The 19,207-nt window shown below is 39.4% G+C and overlaps 1 protein-coding gene across 3 annotated transcripts in view; it reads left to right on the top strand.

Annotated features, from left to right (window-relative positions):
• The window catches only part of SKAP2 (src kinase associated phosphoprotein 2), a 238,658-nt gene that overhangs the window by 121,373 nt on the left and 98,078 nt on the right, over positions 1-19,207 (top strand). For all 3 annotated transcript variants that reach the window (XR_014137299.1, XM_060632765.3, XM_060632762.3), the window contains exons 7-9: positions 326-450; positions 1,330-1,393; positions 1,748-1,870. Coding sequence is in view for 2 of the 3 variants with exons in the window: in XM_060632765.3 (XP_060488748.1) it covers positions 326-450; positions 1,330-1,393; positions 1,748-1,870 (312 nt within the window). In the remaining variant the exon portion in view is untranslated. The remainder of the gene's footprint in view (positions 1-325; positions 451-1,329; positions 1,394-1,747; positions 1,871-19,207) is intronic.

The following is a 19,207-nucleotide window of genomic DNA, read 5'->3' as shown; positions in this document are numbered from 1 at the left end:
CCCTACACGTAAGTATCCTATTTCCATACTTCCTTCTGAATAAGACTGTATAAAAATAAGACTGTATAAGACGTCTGCAGACGTCTTCCTCTCATTCCCTAAGATATCCTTTTTAAACCCAACCATCCCCAATACTTCTGTAATTTTAGAATTAAAAGTGTTAGCTAGAAATATTATTTTAAACATTAAATACTATGAAAACAGTATGAACAAAGCATAACCCCTTCCAAGAATTGACAAAGAAAATCTAAATAAAAGATAATCAACTGGGCATTTATATTCACTGCAGTAAAGGAAAGTCTGACTTTCGTTTTATCTTCAACAGACAAGCAACAGAAAGGTGAATTCGCAATAGACGGCTACAATGTCAGAATGAATAACACTCTCAGGAAGGATGCAAAGAAGGATTGCTGTTTTGAAATCTCTGCTCCTGATAAACGGATCTATCAGGTTGGAGTTTTTGTGTTGTTTTGAAATTAAGTTGATAAAAGGTCCTGATTTCATTTATAAAGACATTAACATTTCGTTAAAACAACCCTCCCTGACATGTTAATAACAATAAAAAATACTGATCTTTATACAGTGAACATTCATATAAGAGGAAGTACATTTTTTTAAAAAAATCTCAGATTCGTTCAAGTGATACCTTCTCGAAAGTGAACAAGCGAATATGTAATTTATCAACTACTTCACATGTTGCATTTTATATCTGTTTTAATAGAACTGTGTGATTACTTAAAAGAATTACAGAGCAGAAAGAGTAAAATTATCAAAAGAAAAATATCTGAGCGTTAATGCATACTGTATTGCTTAGGGTTGTGGGAGAAAATGAAGTTAAAGGCACATATCAGCTCTGTGATTCGAGAGCTATCAGCTAGCATCAATATGGAATGTATGTTTAATAAGTTTTAAATATCTGAGATTGCAGTTGAAAGCCAGTTAATTAAGTTGTCAGGTAGTGTGTTGGAATCTGACAAGAACATTTTTAAGAAAAGTGTACCCGGCAGTCTAAAGAAATTCATGGGTGTCTTCTAATTGTCAAGGGCAAATTTTGTTCATCAGTTCTGTCTTTGACATTGATGAAGAGAAGCAGCTTTTTTTCCTGCACAGCTGCCAGCTGCTGATCAGAGTTTCAAATCCATCATCCTCTGCTTCAATTACGTAAATTTGTCAAAATTAACTGTACATTATAAGGAGCATCCTTGCAAGAAAAGTAGTACGAGACATGAAAAGAATTACTAATGGTCTTAAAGAAGTGATAAGAGTGTGACATGCCTTTCATATTTCCACCGTGGGGATTTTTCTTACTCTTGTTTATTTTTTTATCAGTTCACAGCAGCGTCTCCCAAAGATGCTGAGCAGTGGGTACAGCAGCTGAAATTTGTATTACGCGGTAAGAGCAATCAATCGGACTAGTCACGGCAGTCTTTCAATACTGAATAACTGAATGAATTTGGATTTTCAAGTATAAAAGGTCGTTGGCTCCTATGAGGACGACCGAGGGAACATGATGGTGCGCTTCAGAGCTATAAAAGTGTTTCTTCTCTAAGTACCAACTGGCAACTTTGCAATTCACACATTTGTGTAGTGATCATTTTTTTTTTTTTTTTATAACAATGTTCCAAGTTAAGGATATAGCATATGATAATGTCGTGACTCTGGAGGGCTGCATCAGTTTAGAAAATAAGGTTTTGAAAACCACGTTCGCGTTCTTAAAAAATTTGCCTGATGAACCACGTTTTTTCAGACATGGGATCGGATGTTATTCCTGAAGACAACGACGAAAGAGGGGAACTGTATGATGACGTGGACCATCCTCTGCCAACCAGCAGCCAGCCACCTGATGATGAAATTTATGAAGAACTTCCAGGTATTTATCGTCCGGTGATTCATTTAAGGATTTTAGGGCTTGTTTCATTTTTTCTCCCCCCTCAATGTCATATATCATCACGTTGACAACTGGAGCAGAACATGGTGAGCTATTAAAAACAAGGACAAAGAAAATCCCTCAAAACCCTATTTTGTGAAAAGGGTTCTGCTTGAGGTATTTCAAGCGCGTGGATGTATACTCATGGAAAGTGAGTGGGATGTTAAAATGAAGCAGAGACAGTCCTAATCTCATGGGACTTTTGGCTCATTAGCATTGTTCACGCGACATAATTTTTTAATTAAAAAATCGACTTGCCTTACAGTTTTTTCCCACCAACTCACACATCGTTTTTTATTTATATATCTTGGAACTTGCATTAACCAGAAGTTCTATGCACACCCCATATGTCAACAACTTCTGCCTCGTATATTTCTCTCTGCTGTGGCGAATTGCACTGTCTTAGAAGAATATTGTCAAACTATCAACAAAAGCCTTTGAGGCTTGAAATTTTCTTGCTTGATATTTTATCATCGATATGGATAGGTTTTCTTTTTCTGCACTTACAGGCATTGTTGAGTGTTTATATGCCTCAGCATCTCTTACGTAACATAAAATTAATTCTCTATTAGCTGTTTGACTTGTAGTTTTGAGGATCAAGCAGGACACAGAAAGGTAAGCATCTGGAACTTAGGGTACCTAGAGTGGGAACGCATTCAGGGAATCACTGCATTACTAAAACTATAGGTTGAAATGAGCTTTTTTCTAGCTATTAAAAAATCAGTAGAGAAGAAAAAGGGATTATGAACAATGTAAGTGAGATTGAACCAACATCTCACGTGGAGAAGTTGTTTTTCTCTGAAAATTGGTTTCAGAAATGCTTAAAATGTTCCAAACTAACGTGCAAATATCATTTTCAGTGAAGTCAATGGAGCATAGTAACAACTAGCACATGGACCTTAGAGTCAAAGTTTAAATTTGGGCTGTGCCATTTACTACCTCAGGGACCTTAAGCCTTGTCTTCTCCCTCATCTAGAATTCTTCATCTTCATCTATAAAATTCCTTTTTTCTTCGTCAATAAAATGGGGGTAATATCACCGTGAGGGGAGTGAGGTGACTGTATCTGAAACTCTCAGCACTGTGCTTGAATCATGACAAGCCTGCACAATAAATTGTAACATCATCGTTATCGTTTTCATTATTGTATCCAGTAAATTCTTTTTTTTTTTTAATTTGTTTTTAATGTTTATTTATTTTTGAGACAATGCAAGAGACAGAGTACAATCAGTGGAGGGGCAGACAGAGGGAGACACAGAATCTGAAGCGGGCTCCAGGCTCTGAGCTGTCAGCCCAGAGCCCGATGCAGGGCTCGAACTCACAAACCGTGAGATCATGACCTGAGCCGAAGTCGGACGCTTAACCGACTGAGCCACTCAGGCACCCCTATATCCAGTAAATTCTTACAAGTGCTTATATGAGGATGTAAGAATGGTTTTCTGATCAAGTAAGAATTAATGATTGTAATGGTATTATAAATTCAAGTACTATAGAAACGACTCAAATATGCATCTACATATTGTTTTTTACTGCCCATGGAAGATGATTAGTCTAAAAGCACAAGTTTGTGGGGAATAGTAATCTGGACATTTTTATTATTTTAATGGGGCTATATGTTTATAGCCTTTTCCTTTCTGATTTATCCTAGGGAAATGGCATCTGCCATAGCATTAGTTATCCTCAAGTCGGGAAGAATATTTTCTGGCTGCTTGTTTTTAGTCACATCATATTGTTAATACAGTTATTTGAGTTTGAAAAATGTCTGCAAGAGCTTGTGAGAATGTATACTGATGTAAAATGGAAGCGGGTAGTGCCCTTGAACGTGGTATTACTGTCGTACACATTGTATTCCTTTAAAACCCTGCAATGAATGGGTTACGTTACAGCGGTCGAATTGTCTGTTAATTAAGTTCTGTGTTTCTTCAACTTGACCATCCTGTCCCCACCGTCCCTCCCCCCCCACTTTCATAACAAAGGTCCAAGGAAGCTCTCTTTTAGGTGGCTTGAAATCTTGAAAGGATGAAAACATCTTGTATTTTCTCTCACTGCAGATATGCTGCTTCATCCCTTTTTTTTTTTTTTTTTTTTTTTTTTTTTTGGCCGAGGGCCACATAATTGTTGGAAATAACCGTTACTCCTTAAGGAGTCTTCCTTCTTGCAGAGGTGCTGGAAGAAATCTAAGCTGCTCTGGGATTCCTTGCCCCTGCCTGGGATCCCAGTTGCCTTACAAAGTGATTGAGCTCGATAGACCCTGCAACAGTGCCCCTGGGAAGGAAGCCGGCGTAGGCGGCTGTGGATTGTCTACTTCTTCTTGCTTCCCCAGTGTACCCAAAAGCCGCTTCAACATCTGCACGGTGCAAGCTTGTCCAGTTGGAGCCAGCCGCTGCAGAGGGGATTTTTCTTAGCGAAAGTCCTCAAGTCGTCTCTCCGAGTGTGAGGGGTTTTTTTTTGTTGTTTGGTTTTGTTTTTTGGACTAAAACTAGAAAGTCACTTTTCTTTCTTTAAAAAAAGGATGTCCCCATTCAGGATAAACGTTGAGGTAGTTGCCTTCCCCTCTGTGAAATACGAATATAATTTGGAGAGGAGGTGAGAACAGGGGAGGGGCAGTGAACACACTCGCAAACTGTGGGTATTTTTCCAGTTCTGGACCAAAAACTATGTCTCTCTGAAGTCTGACTGGTTAACTTCCAAGAATTAATTCCTGCTACCATTTCAACACACTTTTCTATTACATATGGTTGAAAATCCCCTTAGTTGAAAGATGAGGCATACACATATGAAGAAAAATCGAAGTTTTCAGTGTGTTACTGTAAATCACAAGGTTCTTTTTCTGAGAAAGTAGAGCTCTCACTCTAAAAAATATATTTTTTTAAATGTAAGTAAACCTGTAGTGTTTCAGTCTTAATGATAAGAAGAAAACATTGTTTAAAAAATCGTATTGCAAAATATCCCTTGAAAAAAAATGTTTGGTTCTGTGGGACCGTAAATAGTTGCCTTGTAATTGTTTTTCAGTGAGAATCTTCTAACTTTATTACCGGAGCTTCTCTTTCATTTCTTGTTCATTAATTTTTAAGTAACTTCACAAAAGAATAAGAATAAATTTGTAAGATTTCTTTGTGTTTAGGGGATTTATGCATATGCAACTCTTCTGTAAGAGTTGAAAGAGTGCCATTTCTGGGGAGTGGTAAAGCCATCTGGCTTTCCTTCACATACACTAATGGCTTCAACATCTCTTATGGCTTAGGACGCCTTAGCCTAGGTCAGTCAGGTTTGCTTACATTGTGGTATTACTATAGCATATTTGTGTTTGCACAGCTAATATATTGATCAAAGCGTGTTTACTGTTTCATAACACGGTAGGGAGTTCATTTGGCTTAGAACAGATTTCAGAAGTCAGTGCTAATTGTTTTCATTAGAAATACAGAAGAATCGTTTTTATTTGATTTTTGAATCTTCAAAGAGGAAACAGTGCTTGAGAAATTGCTGCAGAGATCGTCACAGCTTGCCTTTCTCTTCTAGTTACCATGTCACTTGATTTTTCCCCTCTTTAATGTCAGGAAATTGTGTAGCGACAACAATTAAGACTTTCTAAAGATGTAGACTGAATAGAATCAGCCCAATAACAAGAACGGTAACCGCCCATTAGCCTATTAAATCTATAGCTTTACAGCTACAGGGGAATTGCCTTTGAAATTCTTCTGGCAAGTGGACTGGAAGAGACAGGGCAACATAAAACAGGAAGACGAATTTCTAATTCCATTAACCTATTTTTTAAGTGTTAATTCATTTTTTTTTTTTTTTTTTGTAATGACAGATTGAACTATTCTGAGCCAGAAGCAAAGGATATTTTTATCCTTTGGTCATTCAAATACATTTAAAATGTATCCATTCCAGTGTCTGTATCTAAAATGGAATATAAAGTAAAATGCAGCTATAGATACATATTTTTCAAACTATTACGGATACATAAAAAAGAACAGTGTTTGGTTACTTAAATCTGAAGCAGTTTCTGGCAAGTAGACACGAATGACATTAATCAGTAAGTGGTCCCAACCCCCGCCCAAGATACATTTTAGCTTTGCTTTCCTGCTGAATCCTTATCACTCCTGTTACAAAGTTAATATCAAGAATATAGGGGAGTCTGGAGTCTCTGATATTAACATCACTGTAAGGGAGAACATCTATAAGTTAGGGTCACTGCACACTTTCAATTGTTTATGTTTTGGTCTTTGCTGAATATAGATGTGACCTTCGTGTTGTTTATGTTGCCTGTTTCATGATATGGCATGAAGCTGTGGAATAAATACAGTTGTGACTATCACGTAGCTTTTTCTCCACCTTGCTGTTGGCATTGCAGCACATCTCAAAACCCAGAATACCTGCAAAGCATAAATGGCTACTGGTAGAAAGATAAACTAACCCATTTTTGCAACTTGGAGCTCCATCAGTGGTCCTCAGCCACCAGAAGTTTTGGCCCTCCGGGTACCTATAATGATTTTGGGCTCGGAGGCATTTTTGGTTGCCGCAGCTGGTGTGTGTGTGTATGTGTGTGTGTTACAAACATCGAGTGGGGAGAGGACAGGGTTGCTGCTAATGTGCAGGGCGCAGGGCAGCCGCCACAACAGAGAATTATCTGGCCCGAAATGTCAATAGTGTTGAGGTTCAAAAACCCCCAGCCACACGCATGTAATAGAAAGCTTTCGGTTTATCGCCTTCTTTTTTTTTTTTTTTTTTTTTTTTTTAAATTTTTTTTTTTTTTTTCAACGTTTATTTATTTTTGGGACAGAGAGAGACAGAGCATGAACGGGGGAGGGGCAGAGAGAGAGGGAGACACAGAATCTGAAACAGGCTCCAGGCTCTGAGCCATCAGCCCAGAGCCCGATGCGGGGCTCGAACTCACGGACCGTGAGATCGTGACCTGGCTGAAGTCGGACGCTTAACCGACTGCGCCACCCAGGCGCCCCTCGGTTTATCGCCTTCTTATCTGTATCTCTCGAGTGATAGAAACCCATACCCATGCTCCGTGTAGGAGTTTGTTTTTATGGCCACAACATGGGCCATAAACATATACGTAAACATATACATAAACATATATGTTTTCTTACATCTAGAAAACTAGGATTACATACAGCGGTTCTGGGTTACAGAGGACAAAATGGACTCGTCTGTCACTCTTTCCTTCAAGGGATTGAACTTCTGTCAGTCTTAGTGTAATGAGAAAACCGTGAAAGATGACAAAGGAGGGAAGCCTTTCCTCTGTTTTCATGAGCATAATCTGTGAAGGAAGAGTCTTTTTTTTCAATACTGCGTATATGTGTCTCTCTCATACAGATACTTGGCTTATAATACTCTGATAAGGCTGCTCTTTTGCAGCTGAAATGAGACCAGTGGGTGAGGATTGGGTCTTCTGAAAGGGAGTCAGGCCTCCTGGGAGAATGCAGGGCTGAGCAATTCCAGGGCCGCCTGAAGTTTGGCTCCTGTGGGACTTCTCTCCCTTCTCCCTTCTTGGGCCTGGACTTTGCAGAGGTCCATGGGCTCGAGATGGCGGGAAGACAGTTTGTGTCCCTGGAGGTGGGCAAGGAGGCAGTGAGGCAGCCCCATGAGGGATAGTGAGGACGGGCTCACGTGAGTGTGCTTCACAACAAGCCACACCAGGTGCTTCTTCCTTATTCTCTCTTCATTTCCTTTTTGCTACTGCCGAGTTTTAGCTTCTAAATCTTGATTTTCCAACAACACATGCTCACTGGGAAAACCTTAAACATGGCTGACGTGCACAAGACAAACCCTCTGCCCGACGTAAACATTAATGGTTTGATATGCATCTTTTGTCTTTTCTTTCCCATTTACAAACATACAGATGCATATACAGATCTTTGTAAAATAAGATCCTTTACGGGGCGCCTGGGTGGCTCAGTCGGTTGAGCATCTAACTTCGGCTTAGGTCATGATCTCACGGTTTGTGGGTTTGAGCCCCACGTCGGGCTCTGAGCTGACAGCTCAGAACCCAGAGCCTGCTTCAGATTCTCTGTCTCTCTGTCTCTCTCTGCCTCTCCTGCTCACACTCTGACTCTCTCTCTCTCAAAAATAAACATTACAAAAATAAAATAAAATAAGGTCGTTTATTTCATTTCCTTTTTTTGACTTTATTTCCTTTCATTTCCTCCTACTATTATTTTCTTCCTTTTCTCCTTCGTTTTTCCCCCTCCCTTCCCTTTTCTATTTCCATCCTTTGTTTTCTTCCTTGCTTTCATTTCTTTCCTTCCATAAATATCTTGAGCACCTGCTCCATGGCAGACACTGTATACAGGTGCTAGGAACCCCCCTGTCATTCCTACATGGGTCCTAAAGGGGTGCAGCTATGCTTTCCCTTTCTGGCCCGAGCCTTGACTCACTATTGCACCCTCAGTTCCCTGTGCTTATTTATGTCTTATGTATATACGCTGTTTTCATGTCTCATGAGTTTGTTGTACTGGCTTTTCTGATACAGGAATCCTGTCTTCCAGGGTATAGTTTCAGAACTATTGTGACACCTTCTCTCAGACCGTCCTGCTCCTCCCCTCTTCCTCTCCAGCTGCCCTTTATCTTCTGGCTCTGCCCCCCTGCCCTGCACACACAGAATACCTTTCCCTATATCTGTGACCAGTTAATTTGCTGTGATAGAGAGCAAGGACTTTGAAGGCAAACCTACATTTGAATCCCGGTTCCGCCCCTGCCTGTGTACGTTAGCCAAAAGGCAAGCAAACACAGGAAAAGTGGCAATGCAAGAAACAAGAACATAGACATGGGCAACATGTGTCAGTAACTTTAACTACAGATTACTCTTAAACGAGCTTTTTATTTTTTAATTTAATTTAAGAAGTAAAACTAAATTTAGCTCACAGTTAAAAAAATTTATCTGGGATGAGGCGCCTGGGTGGCTCAGTCAGTTAAGCTTTGATTCTTGATTTCAGTTCAGTCATGATCTCATGGTTCATGAATTGGAGCCCTTGCATAGGGCTCTGTGTTGACTGTGCAGAGCTTGCTTGAGATTCTCTCTCTCCCCCTCTCTCTCTGCCCCTCATCTCTGCCCTCTTCTCTCAATATAAATAAATAAACATTAAAAAAAAATTAACCTGGGGCAAGTGGGAGATGGGAGACAGTGAAAGCATGCTAAGTGTTGTGCAGGAGGAGAGAGGAGAAAAATACTGAGTAACCGTAGTCTTTGTTAGGAAATGCATGTTAAAATTTCCAAGTACTAAAGAAATAGGAATGCAATCTTGGGATTCCCAAAGCAGCAGAGGGGAAATAAAAGATGATCACAGGGAAAAAAAAAAAAAATTCAAATCCAAAAGAAGGCAGGAGAAAGAAAGAAAGAACAAAGAGAGAAGATGGTAAAAATAAGCCCAAATTTTAAAAGTAATTACAATAAATAGAACTTGATTAACTAAATCTAATAAAGGAAAAATTATCACATTGGATTTTTTTTTTTTTTTTTTTGATCTAGCAACTTACAGGAGCTATTTCTGAAATGAAACCACATAGAAATTTTCCAAGTAAGAGAATGGAAATAAATAAACCAGGCAGTCATATTCAAACAAAGCTACTATCCACATTAAACAGTAGACAGTGTAAAATTTAGGGCATAAAGCATTAATAGGACTGGAGAATGACCCTACATAATAATGGTAAAAATAAGATAAAGCTTAAATACACTTAACTGCATAACCAAAAACTTAGAAGATAAATTTGACAAATCTTCAATTATAGTGGGAGATTTTTACATACCACTTTCAGAAACTGGTAGGCCAAGGAGGCAAAATATTAGTAACTGTATGAAAGATCTAAACCAAAAAAGATTGATGAACAATCTAGTCTATCCAAAAAGATATTTAGTACACATAGAATAGTTATGGAGATTGACCATATGAGTTCACAATAAAAATCTCAACAAGTTTCTATGAATCTATATCATACAGACTGTGTTCTTTAACTGCAATGAAATTTAATTAGAAACCAACACTAAGAAAGTAGTTGAAAATACCCAAGCCCCTGTGTTTGGGGGCTGAAAAACAAACTTCTGAATAGCCTACGAGTCAGTGGAAATCACAAAATATGTAGTTGTGAGAGACAATGCAAATAGTACAAATAAAAACTCGTGACATGGGCCTTAAAAACTCTATTTAGAGGGATATGGTGGTGAGTAAAACACATGAGAAAATCAATTCCTAATGAGCTGGAGCTGAGAGAACTATAAAAAAAGATGAAAAAAGGCTGTAAAATAAATGCAGTGATTAAAGAGACAAAAGAAGGAATAAAAACTCTAGTAAGTGAAAAAGGACGCTATGAAAAAAGATCAGATTTCTCTTTCAAAGAACCAAATAGACTCATTGTAAATTATTGGTGGTCTGGATTATTTAGCCACCAAATCGTAAATTTTTAGACTCACATATTTATGTTTACATTGCCTAGGGAACCATTAGAATAATTATTAGAACACCCTATTCTAATAATATAATCATTAGGAGAATCAGAATGTTTAAAATTTTGAACCAGAAGATGAGCAAATGTCAGCCACTCTAATCAGACCAAAATGCTGACATTTATAAAACAAGAAGAAAAATTACACTCATGAGCCTGGGCCGTTAAGAGTTTTCTGTGAATCTTAGATGAAGAACTCTAAATCTGTGCCAGAAGGGGAAATATTCACATTGTAAGCTTTATATCTATACATAACTGAGCACTCTATTTTTAGCATCGAGAAATCTCAAGGGTTAGCTTCAAGGTACAGCTTCTAATCACCTTCGTATCACCTTTTTTTTTTTTTTCCTAATGTTTTATTTATTTTTAAGACAGAGACAGAGCATGAGTGGGGATGGGGCAGAGAGAGAGGGAGACACAGAATCTGAAGCAGGAACCAGGCTCCGAGATGTCAGCACAGAGTCCGATGCGGGGCTTGAACTCTCGAACTGTGAGATCATGACCTGAGCCGAAGTCAGACGCTCAACCGACTGAGCCCCCTGGGCACCCCTCGTATCACCCTTTTTAACTGTAGTCTTCATTCTGCAGATATGAGTCACTTTCCAAGTAGAATATACACAGATCAGAGCCTGCTTTTGTTTTTCATTCCTCCATGTTTTCAGAAGATAGAACATGATAAAGTTTATAGTAGCTTTACAAAAACTTATTTGCTTCTTTAGGTCCCAGGGGAAAAAAAATACACACACATCCATATACCTGCATGAACACACACGTCTATAGAGACAGACACAGCAAGAGAGCATCAGGCTTCGCTATTTTTGCAGATAGGTCAGCTGGGAATATCAACTTCCTGAGAGTACTCAGCTGCTTACTTTAAAGCAGTGATGAATAAGAATGGACAAGTTCAACAAAATGTCAGTGATAAATATAAGCACTCTTCATATCTGGCCTCAGCACATGCTGCAGTGGAGTAAATGCAAGCCTTCAAACAAAGTGGGGGAAAAATCCAGTCTTAACTTAAGCTCAAGTGAAATTTTGCTTTGATTTTGTTTCAAACAAGACTTTCTTCTATAGATTTGTCCCCCTTTATTAGAACTGATTTGGAATTTTTACAAAGAAGTAACAACTTCTTATACCTGTGTCTCTGTTAGCCCCTTGATTTCTTAATGCAGGAGCTGAGATGGGGCAGATAATTTTTCTCATAGACAAATAAGGAGATTTAGATGCAGAGTGGCATGAGGAGGTCTCTTTGGAACAAGATCCCAAACTTCCTGGCTCCTTGTCCGGGCTGTTTTCCGTATTCCTGATCCTGGTGCAAGGAGATACAACCTAACTCCGTTTCTCTTTAGCATAAAAATTCACGGGAGAGCCATCGTATCCTCACCTGCTCACCCTTTCATCCCTGGCAATTTGATTTTGTATTCTTTTTTATTATTATTATAAAGAGAGAGAGAAAGAGCATGCATGCTGGGAGGAGGGTCAGAGGGAGAGAGGAAGGGAGAGTATCTTAAGCAGGGTCCAGACCCAGTGCAGAGCCGGACCTGGGGCTTGATCCCACGACGCTGGGACTCTGACCTGAGCCGAAATCAAGAGTTGGATGCTCCACTGACTGAGCCACCCAGGCGCCCCATGATTTTGTATTATCCCTTAACTAAAACAGCTTCCTTAAAGTCACCAGCACTCTCTCAGTCATCAGTTTCTGTCCTCAAATTCACCTCCAGAAATTTTATTTTGCTGACCACCCCTTTCTTCTTGAAATTCTCTCCTCTTTTGGCTTTTGCCATCTTGTTTTCCTGTTATATGTAATATTTATACCTAAGCATCTCAGCACTGTTTTAGATTTCCTCATTTCCTGATGTTTACTGATTGTTTTTCTGTTTATCCATTATTTCTTTAATAGTGAAGCTTTTTGCTTGTACTTTGTCTTCTCATTATACATTCTTAGTATTATGCATCCAATTAATGGATTCAACAAATATTTATTGAAAGTCCATTACATACCAGGTTCTATTCTAGCTGTGGGGGGTTTCGGCATAAAAAAGGCAGACGTCGTCTCTATTAAGATAATTATGGTTTATAGCAAGTGCTATAAAGATCAGAGGTTGATATGGGAGGAGTAACTGTTTTATAGTCTGTGGTCAAGGAAGGGGTGGCATTTAGGGGCACCTGGGTGACTCAGTCAGTTGAGCGCCCAACTCTTGGTTTCGGCTCAGATCATGATCTCACGGTTCAGTGGGTTCGAGCCCCACCTCAGGCTCCGTGCTGTCAGCGGAGCCTGCGTGCGATTCTCCCTCTCTCTCTCTCTTTTCCTCTCTCTCTCTCTCCGTCCCTCCCCCACTCATGCATGCCGTCAAAAATAAATAAACTTAAAAAAAAAGACGTGGCATTTAAACGAGCTTCTTGGATAAAACTGGTAAATGCAGAAATTCAAACGAAGCACTTTCTAGGCACAGGGAACATCAATGCAAAGGCCCTGAGGCTAGAGAATGCTGAGGTGTTCAAGAACCACTGGTAGCCCCTCAAAGGTTAGAATGGGATTGAAGAGGTAGGCAAAGGAAATCATCTAGACTAACATCTAAACATTAGAGCAAAACAAAATGTCTTCACTGAGTAGCTAGTTCATCAAAAGATTTAAAAGGTGATATGATAATTATAACAGTAGAAGTTAACTCTTAGTGTGTTCCAGGTACTTTCCTAAGTATTTTCTCATTTACTAAGTATAAATATTTTATGGCCTAGGTATTATTACTACCTCTATTTTATAGGTAAGGAAACCAAGTGGTGGAATTAGGACTTGAACCTAGGCATTCTGACTCTTAGCCAATACCTATACCGCCTCTCAGCAGAAACTTGTGAGAATCGCTTTGCCCTTAGCTATCAAGTAAGCACTTACTGGCACACGTGTACCAAAGACACCAGAAAGGGTAATGCACCAATCAAATTTCATCTTCACGTCTGACCTCTCCTTTGAGCTTTGGCCTCCTATTTCAAGTGACTTTTGGCCATGATGTCAAACTCCTGTCTAAGATCAAATCCATCATCTGCCTTATGGCTCTTTATCCTTTCTTTTCTATTTCTATTAATAGCATTAATAGTCATGCAGGTTTTAAAAAATAAAACTCAAAACCATCCTTGATTCCTTCCTTGATCCCTACTCCCCGAATCCAGTCAGTTGCCAGTTGCTACTGATTCTGCCTCCAAAGCATCATTCATCATCTCCAGTGCTCTGCTCACTCAGGCTTCAACAGTTCCTCAACCTGAGTCATTATCAGAGCTCCTAAGTGCTCTCCCCACTTCCCATGTGTATGTCTGTCTCACCAACCAATTTGATCATCTATTCTATGCACTGCCAACAGATTGATCTTCCTAAAACATGACATGGTCGCAGTTACCCTTGCTCAGTAGCCTTTGTGGGTCTTCACAGCTTAGGGGATCAAGGCCAAGCTCACTGGCCCTTCCGTGATGTGACTTAACATCTACCTTTCCACTCCCATTCCCACTTCTCAGACCCTTTATCCAGCAGAATGAACTCTTACCCACTCTTTATTCCCGCCCCATGCTCCATCTCAGTACCTTCATCCCCTATATAGCACTGGGTGCCTTGTCTTAAATCAATGTGCTGAATGAATGAAGTACTTAAAAGACAAAAATTCACTCACATAGCATAAGATAACACTTTTGGTTGATTTTTTTTCCATCCACCCAGTCCACAATCAAATCTACCTTATTTTCTAATATAGTCTCATTAGCCCCAAGATATAGAGTGGATGCCCATGAGAAACGAGTAAGAGGCCCTTGAAAATTCTCTATATTTAGGGGGCACAGTGCAGTCTCTTAAAGTATAGAATGGTATAATACCACACACAGCGTAGTATTACGATATGGTACTAAATACATTTTTACTGTGTCCTCTACCATCCCGGGCATCGACACTTTTATCAGGAATGTCTTAGCTGATGTTAGGAGACGGCATATGCAAAAGAACTTAAAATTACCTTTATAAACAGATTAATTTTTCATTTAATAGGGAGAATATTTTCAAGAAACATAAAATTCAGAAGTTTCGTAAGTCCTATCTTCTACTGCCACAAAACGTTGGATGGCTGTCCGCTTCCCCCAGGACAGAGGGCGTACTCCTTTGGCATTCAGAGATCTTCCACAGGCTGGTGGAAACCTCACATTCCAGCCTACTGTCGATTATGCTGCACTAACTCTCCAGTTTCAACAAACTGGCTTACTCTTCCTTCTCCCTCAGACATCCTTGACTTTTCTCAATACTTTTGTTCATATATATCCATCTATATGGAATGTTCTCCTTTTAGTCCAGTTCCTAACCAGATTTTCCTGACTTTCCAGGCCCAGATCAAATCCCGTCTCCCCAGAAAGCCTCTTCTGCCCATCCCAGCCAAAAGTGACCACTGCTTTTCTTAACTTCTGCAGCACCGTATGTTTGAAAACGAATCACACACAGCTTTTGTGGCATTTTTAATGTTGTTATCCACCATGCTGTAAATCTTCTGTTACTTTTCATGTCACTATTTATTCAGCAAACAAATGGATGGATCTTTATAACTTATCTTTATTAATATATTTATTATACATACAAGCTCCTTGAGGGTAGGTATCAAACCTTATATTTCTTGGCATTCCCTAGAATAATACTTGGATAAGTGCCCTCCTCATAAGAAGTCTGAAAATATAATAATCTAGTCTTCATTTAGAGGGGTCTGTTAGTTAAGAGAAACTCTTTTTCTCTCCATGATACTTCTTTTGCTAATAACAGCAATTCCTACAGAATCTTAAAAGGATGATTGTACTAACCAGTATATTATCAGTGGTATATTGAAGCATGGCTGATCTCCCAAAACCTCGTTAAAATCTAACATTACTGTTCCAGCGAGCATAGTCTCAAATAAATAAATTTGTGAAATGTAATACATTGAGTGATGAAAAGCTCTAATATCATCAATCTTTTGCCCCATTAAAGATAGATCATCTACTGTGAGCAACAGGACCGACTTGAGTTACCATTTCCCTCTGGTAGGTTAGTCATCTCAAGCAAGACATTTCCCAGGAAATGACATTCTCCTCTGCTCCCACTCATTCATTAAAGACCACAGGTTTTCACTCTTATGTGGATCCTGAGAAACTTAACAGAAGATGATGGGGGAGGGGAAGGGAAAAAAAAAGTTAGAGAAGGAGGGAGCCAAACCATAAGAGACTCTTAAAAACAGAATAAACTGAGGATTGATGGGGGGCGGGAGGGAGGGGAAAGTGGGTGATGGGCATTGAGGGGGCCACCTGTTGGGATGAGCACTGGGTGTTTTATGGAAACCAGTTTGACAATAAATTATATATTAAAAAAAATTTGTAAAAAAGAAGACCACAGGTAAAGTAGGTCTAAAGAGCACAGGACCACAATGTGTCCTGTGTATGATTTTTAAAAGCTGACATCCGCAAGGACAAAAATCAGGGTTTAATGTCAGCAGTAAGAAAGTGATGAGCTTCGTGTTTAAAAATAAACTCAGATATGGAAAGTTGCATAAGCACCATAAGGGAGTGTGAAACAAAGAATTAACGATTAGGTAGTCGTGTGGGGAAAGTGTTTAGAAGTTATCTTTCAAGCCACGACTTTGATTCGGTGGGTGTGGAAGAGTCTTGGAGGGTCTAGAAAAGAGGAAGGCTGTGGTCAAGATTCAATTTGCTCACTCCTAGTACCAGCCATGGCTTACATTAAGTCTTTTGTTTCCCTTCTCTGCTCCACACCCTTTCCTTCAATTAAGCCAGCTCCTTTTCCCAGCCCACTGTTTACATGTCCTGCTCCTGATTTTACATTGCCTATTACATGCTCTCATATACCAGATAACCTCATTTCACTTCCCTTGTCCGCCTGTGTTTTCTTTCAAAACTTACCTTACATCTTAGTTCTTCCTGGAAACCCAGCTTGATTAGGCAGGTCAAGATGAAGGTCATTCATATTCATAATAAACTATAACCTCTCTACATATTGCTTAAGGCATAAGTGTAAGAGATGGTAACCTCAGAACATGTAGATACACATATCTAGACATTTTTAAATATGTGGGTTTTGAGTCTAGTTGTTTGATATTTCCTGGGGGTCCAGCATTACTTTAAAGGTATTCAGAAGTAATCATTTAAAATTCTTTTTTCTTTAATTTTTAAAAAATGTTTATTTTTGAGAGAGAGAGAGAGAGAAAGAGACAGTGCGAGTGGGGAAGGGGCAGAGAGAGAGACACATACAGAATCCGAAGCAGGCTCCAGGCTCTGAATTGTCAGCACAGAGCCTGATGCAGGGCTTGAACTCATGCACCGGGAGATCATGACCTGAGCTGAAGTCGGACACTTAACTGACTGAGACACACAGGCGCCCCAGTCATTTAAAATTCTAATAAATGGACTGAAAAGGAGCAGTGAAGAAAATGCAACATAAAATGAAATGAGACAAGAAAAAAGAAAAAAGCCTAACTTGTACATGAGCAATTCAACTATTTATTATTCATGCAAGAAACTTTTTTTTTAAAGTTTTTACCGAAATTCCAGTTAACATACAGTGTAATATTAGTTTTAGGTGTACAATATAGTGATTCAACATACAACATCCAGTGCTCATCATGACAGGTGCGCTCCTTTATCCCCATCGCCTATTTAAACCATCTCCCTGCCCACCTCCCCTCTGACGGCCATCAGTTTGTTCCCTAGTTAAGAGTCAGTTTCTTGGTTTGCCTCTCTCTTTTTCTTCCCTTTGATCGATTGTTTTCTTTCTTAAATTCTACATATGAGTGAAATCATATGGTATTTGTCTTTCTCTAATTGACTTATTTGCTTAGCATAATATTCACTAGCTCCATCCACGTTGCCTGCAACAAATTATTATCAATTATTCATGCAACAAATATTTATTAGGAAGCTATTCTATGTCAGGCACTATTCGAGGCACTGGGGATACAGTATCGGCCAATAAAACTCAGTTAGTTGAATAGCACTATAAAATAATCGGTAAGAAATAGTTTTGAAGAAGTTATCAGAAGACTGAGGAGAGACTGATAAACAATGATCAAAGCCAAGTCTATGCCAGTAGATGATCTGTCTGTCTGAAAGGATCGTACTCAGTGAACAAAATGTGGTTCTGAACACCAACTAGGAGCGTTTTGAAGGTGAAAGTGAAGTGATCAAGGTAAGGGAGTTTATTAAAAACACGTTCGGGTGGGGTAACTATTGGTATATTTGGAAAAGGCCAGATTATAGCATATTCAATGTCATAGGGAGAGAGGGGAATTTGTATTCATGGAAGGATTGGACAAAGAGTTAACAAGAAAGAAAAAGATTTTTAAAAACAAGTGCCAAGCCCCTTTAACATCTAAACCTATTTTTTTTTTTTTTTTTTGCCCCAATAACAACAACAACAACAACAAAAGACTTTCCAAAGGAAGTGGTGGAAGAAACCCCATTGCTTGAGACATTAAAAACCAGATGGTCCAAAGCCCCGGAAAATATTCACGCGGGATCAATCCTTCACTGGGTGAAAAAGCAGAGGGACCAGTGCAATTTGTGTTTCGAACCTCTGGCTCAGCAATGCTCTGAAAATAACGATTTATATTTCCTCCGACCTTTCCTTAGTTTCTTAGCTCCCCTTTGTGGTCTCAAAGCATTCTGTGTTGACTTCTGTTAGGGCCGGCCACACAGGATTTGCCTGTTTACTTGGGCATCCCTTGTGCTGGCTCCAAGCATTGCGAGCTTATCAGGTTTTCTCCCTGACCCCGCAGGAGTGCTGTGTGCCCCGGGTTCTGGAAATGCGCCTGCACAATGGTTTTGCATTTGCTTCTGCCACAGCCCCAGGAGTTTCAGTCTTTGAGTTAAATTTCTTGGCTGGGGAAAACCACACTTGAGGACAGTATAAATTTGGAACTCACATTGTACAGGCCTGGGGTTTTGATTTCTCACAGGAAACCCTTTCCCTCCCCCTCTGACCACCACCATCCAGAGCCCTAGAAAGACAAAAAGCTTCCTTGTGGTTTCCCTGGGTTGGTGGGGGTCTTACTTCCAGCTCTCTGCTTCTCATGGGCCCAAGGCCATGTCTCCTGTATCTGTGAAGATATTAAAGCTCCAGCCTCAACCCCAGCCTGCAAATATGGTCAGCATTCTCCTTTGAGCAACTGAGGAGAGACAGGTCTGTTTCAGCTTGGTTGACCATATCGCTAGAGGCTGAATTCCTAGTCAGTAATTGCAAATACACAACAATGGAGACTTAGCTGAGTTATAAGTCCTTGATTTATATACTTTAATTCAAGTCAAATAAACAAAAATTGGAGCATATACGAGGCAGATGTGAGGTGTCTAATATTTTTCTCCTGAGCACCAATGGTCTTTATACTCTTAATATTAATTACTTCTTGATAGGAAAGAAATTTTGTTGAATTTGTGACGGAAAAGATCCTAAGGCTACTGATTACAATTTACAGGAAAAATGACATTTGTATATACATAGAACTACCCAGAAGTTATATCAACATAGAGATCCGTCCAGATCCAAATGTATGCTCTGCTTTTATAACCGAAGAATAATTTGTGTTTGTATCTGAGGTCATGTCAGATGAGGTTAATGTGGTTACATGAGACTATATCTTAACAATGGGGTTGGCATTCCAATCAAATGAAGTTCTTCTAATTTAAATAACATATTTTACTCCCTGTGCTGATCAATCATTTTCTCTCCCAGCAAGTCAAACCAGTTTTTGCACTATTGATTTGCAAAACTTACATGGCATAAACATTATGTGACAGAAGTTGTTTGTTATTAAGAGAGA

The sequence above is a fragment of the Panthera onca genome, chromosome A2 (genome assembly GCF_046562875.1).
Source record: "Panthera onca isolate mPanOnc1 chromosome A2, mPanOnc1 haplotype 2, whole genome shotgun sequence".
NCBI classification, from domain to species: domain Eukaryota; kingdom Metazoa; phylum Chordata; class Mammalia; order Carnivora; family Felidae; genus Panthera; species Panthera onca.
Note: the sequence above shows the minus strand (reverse complement) of the source record. Positions and strands in the feature narration are given on the sequence as shown.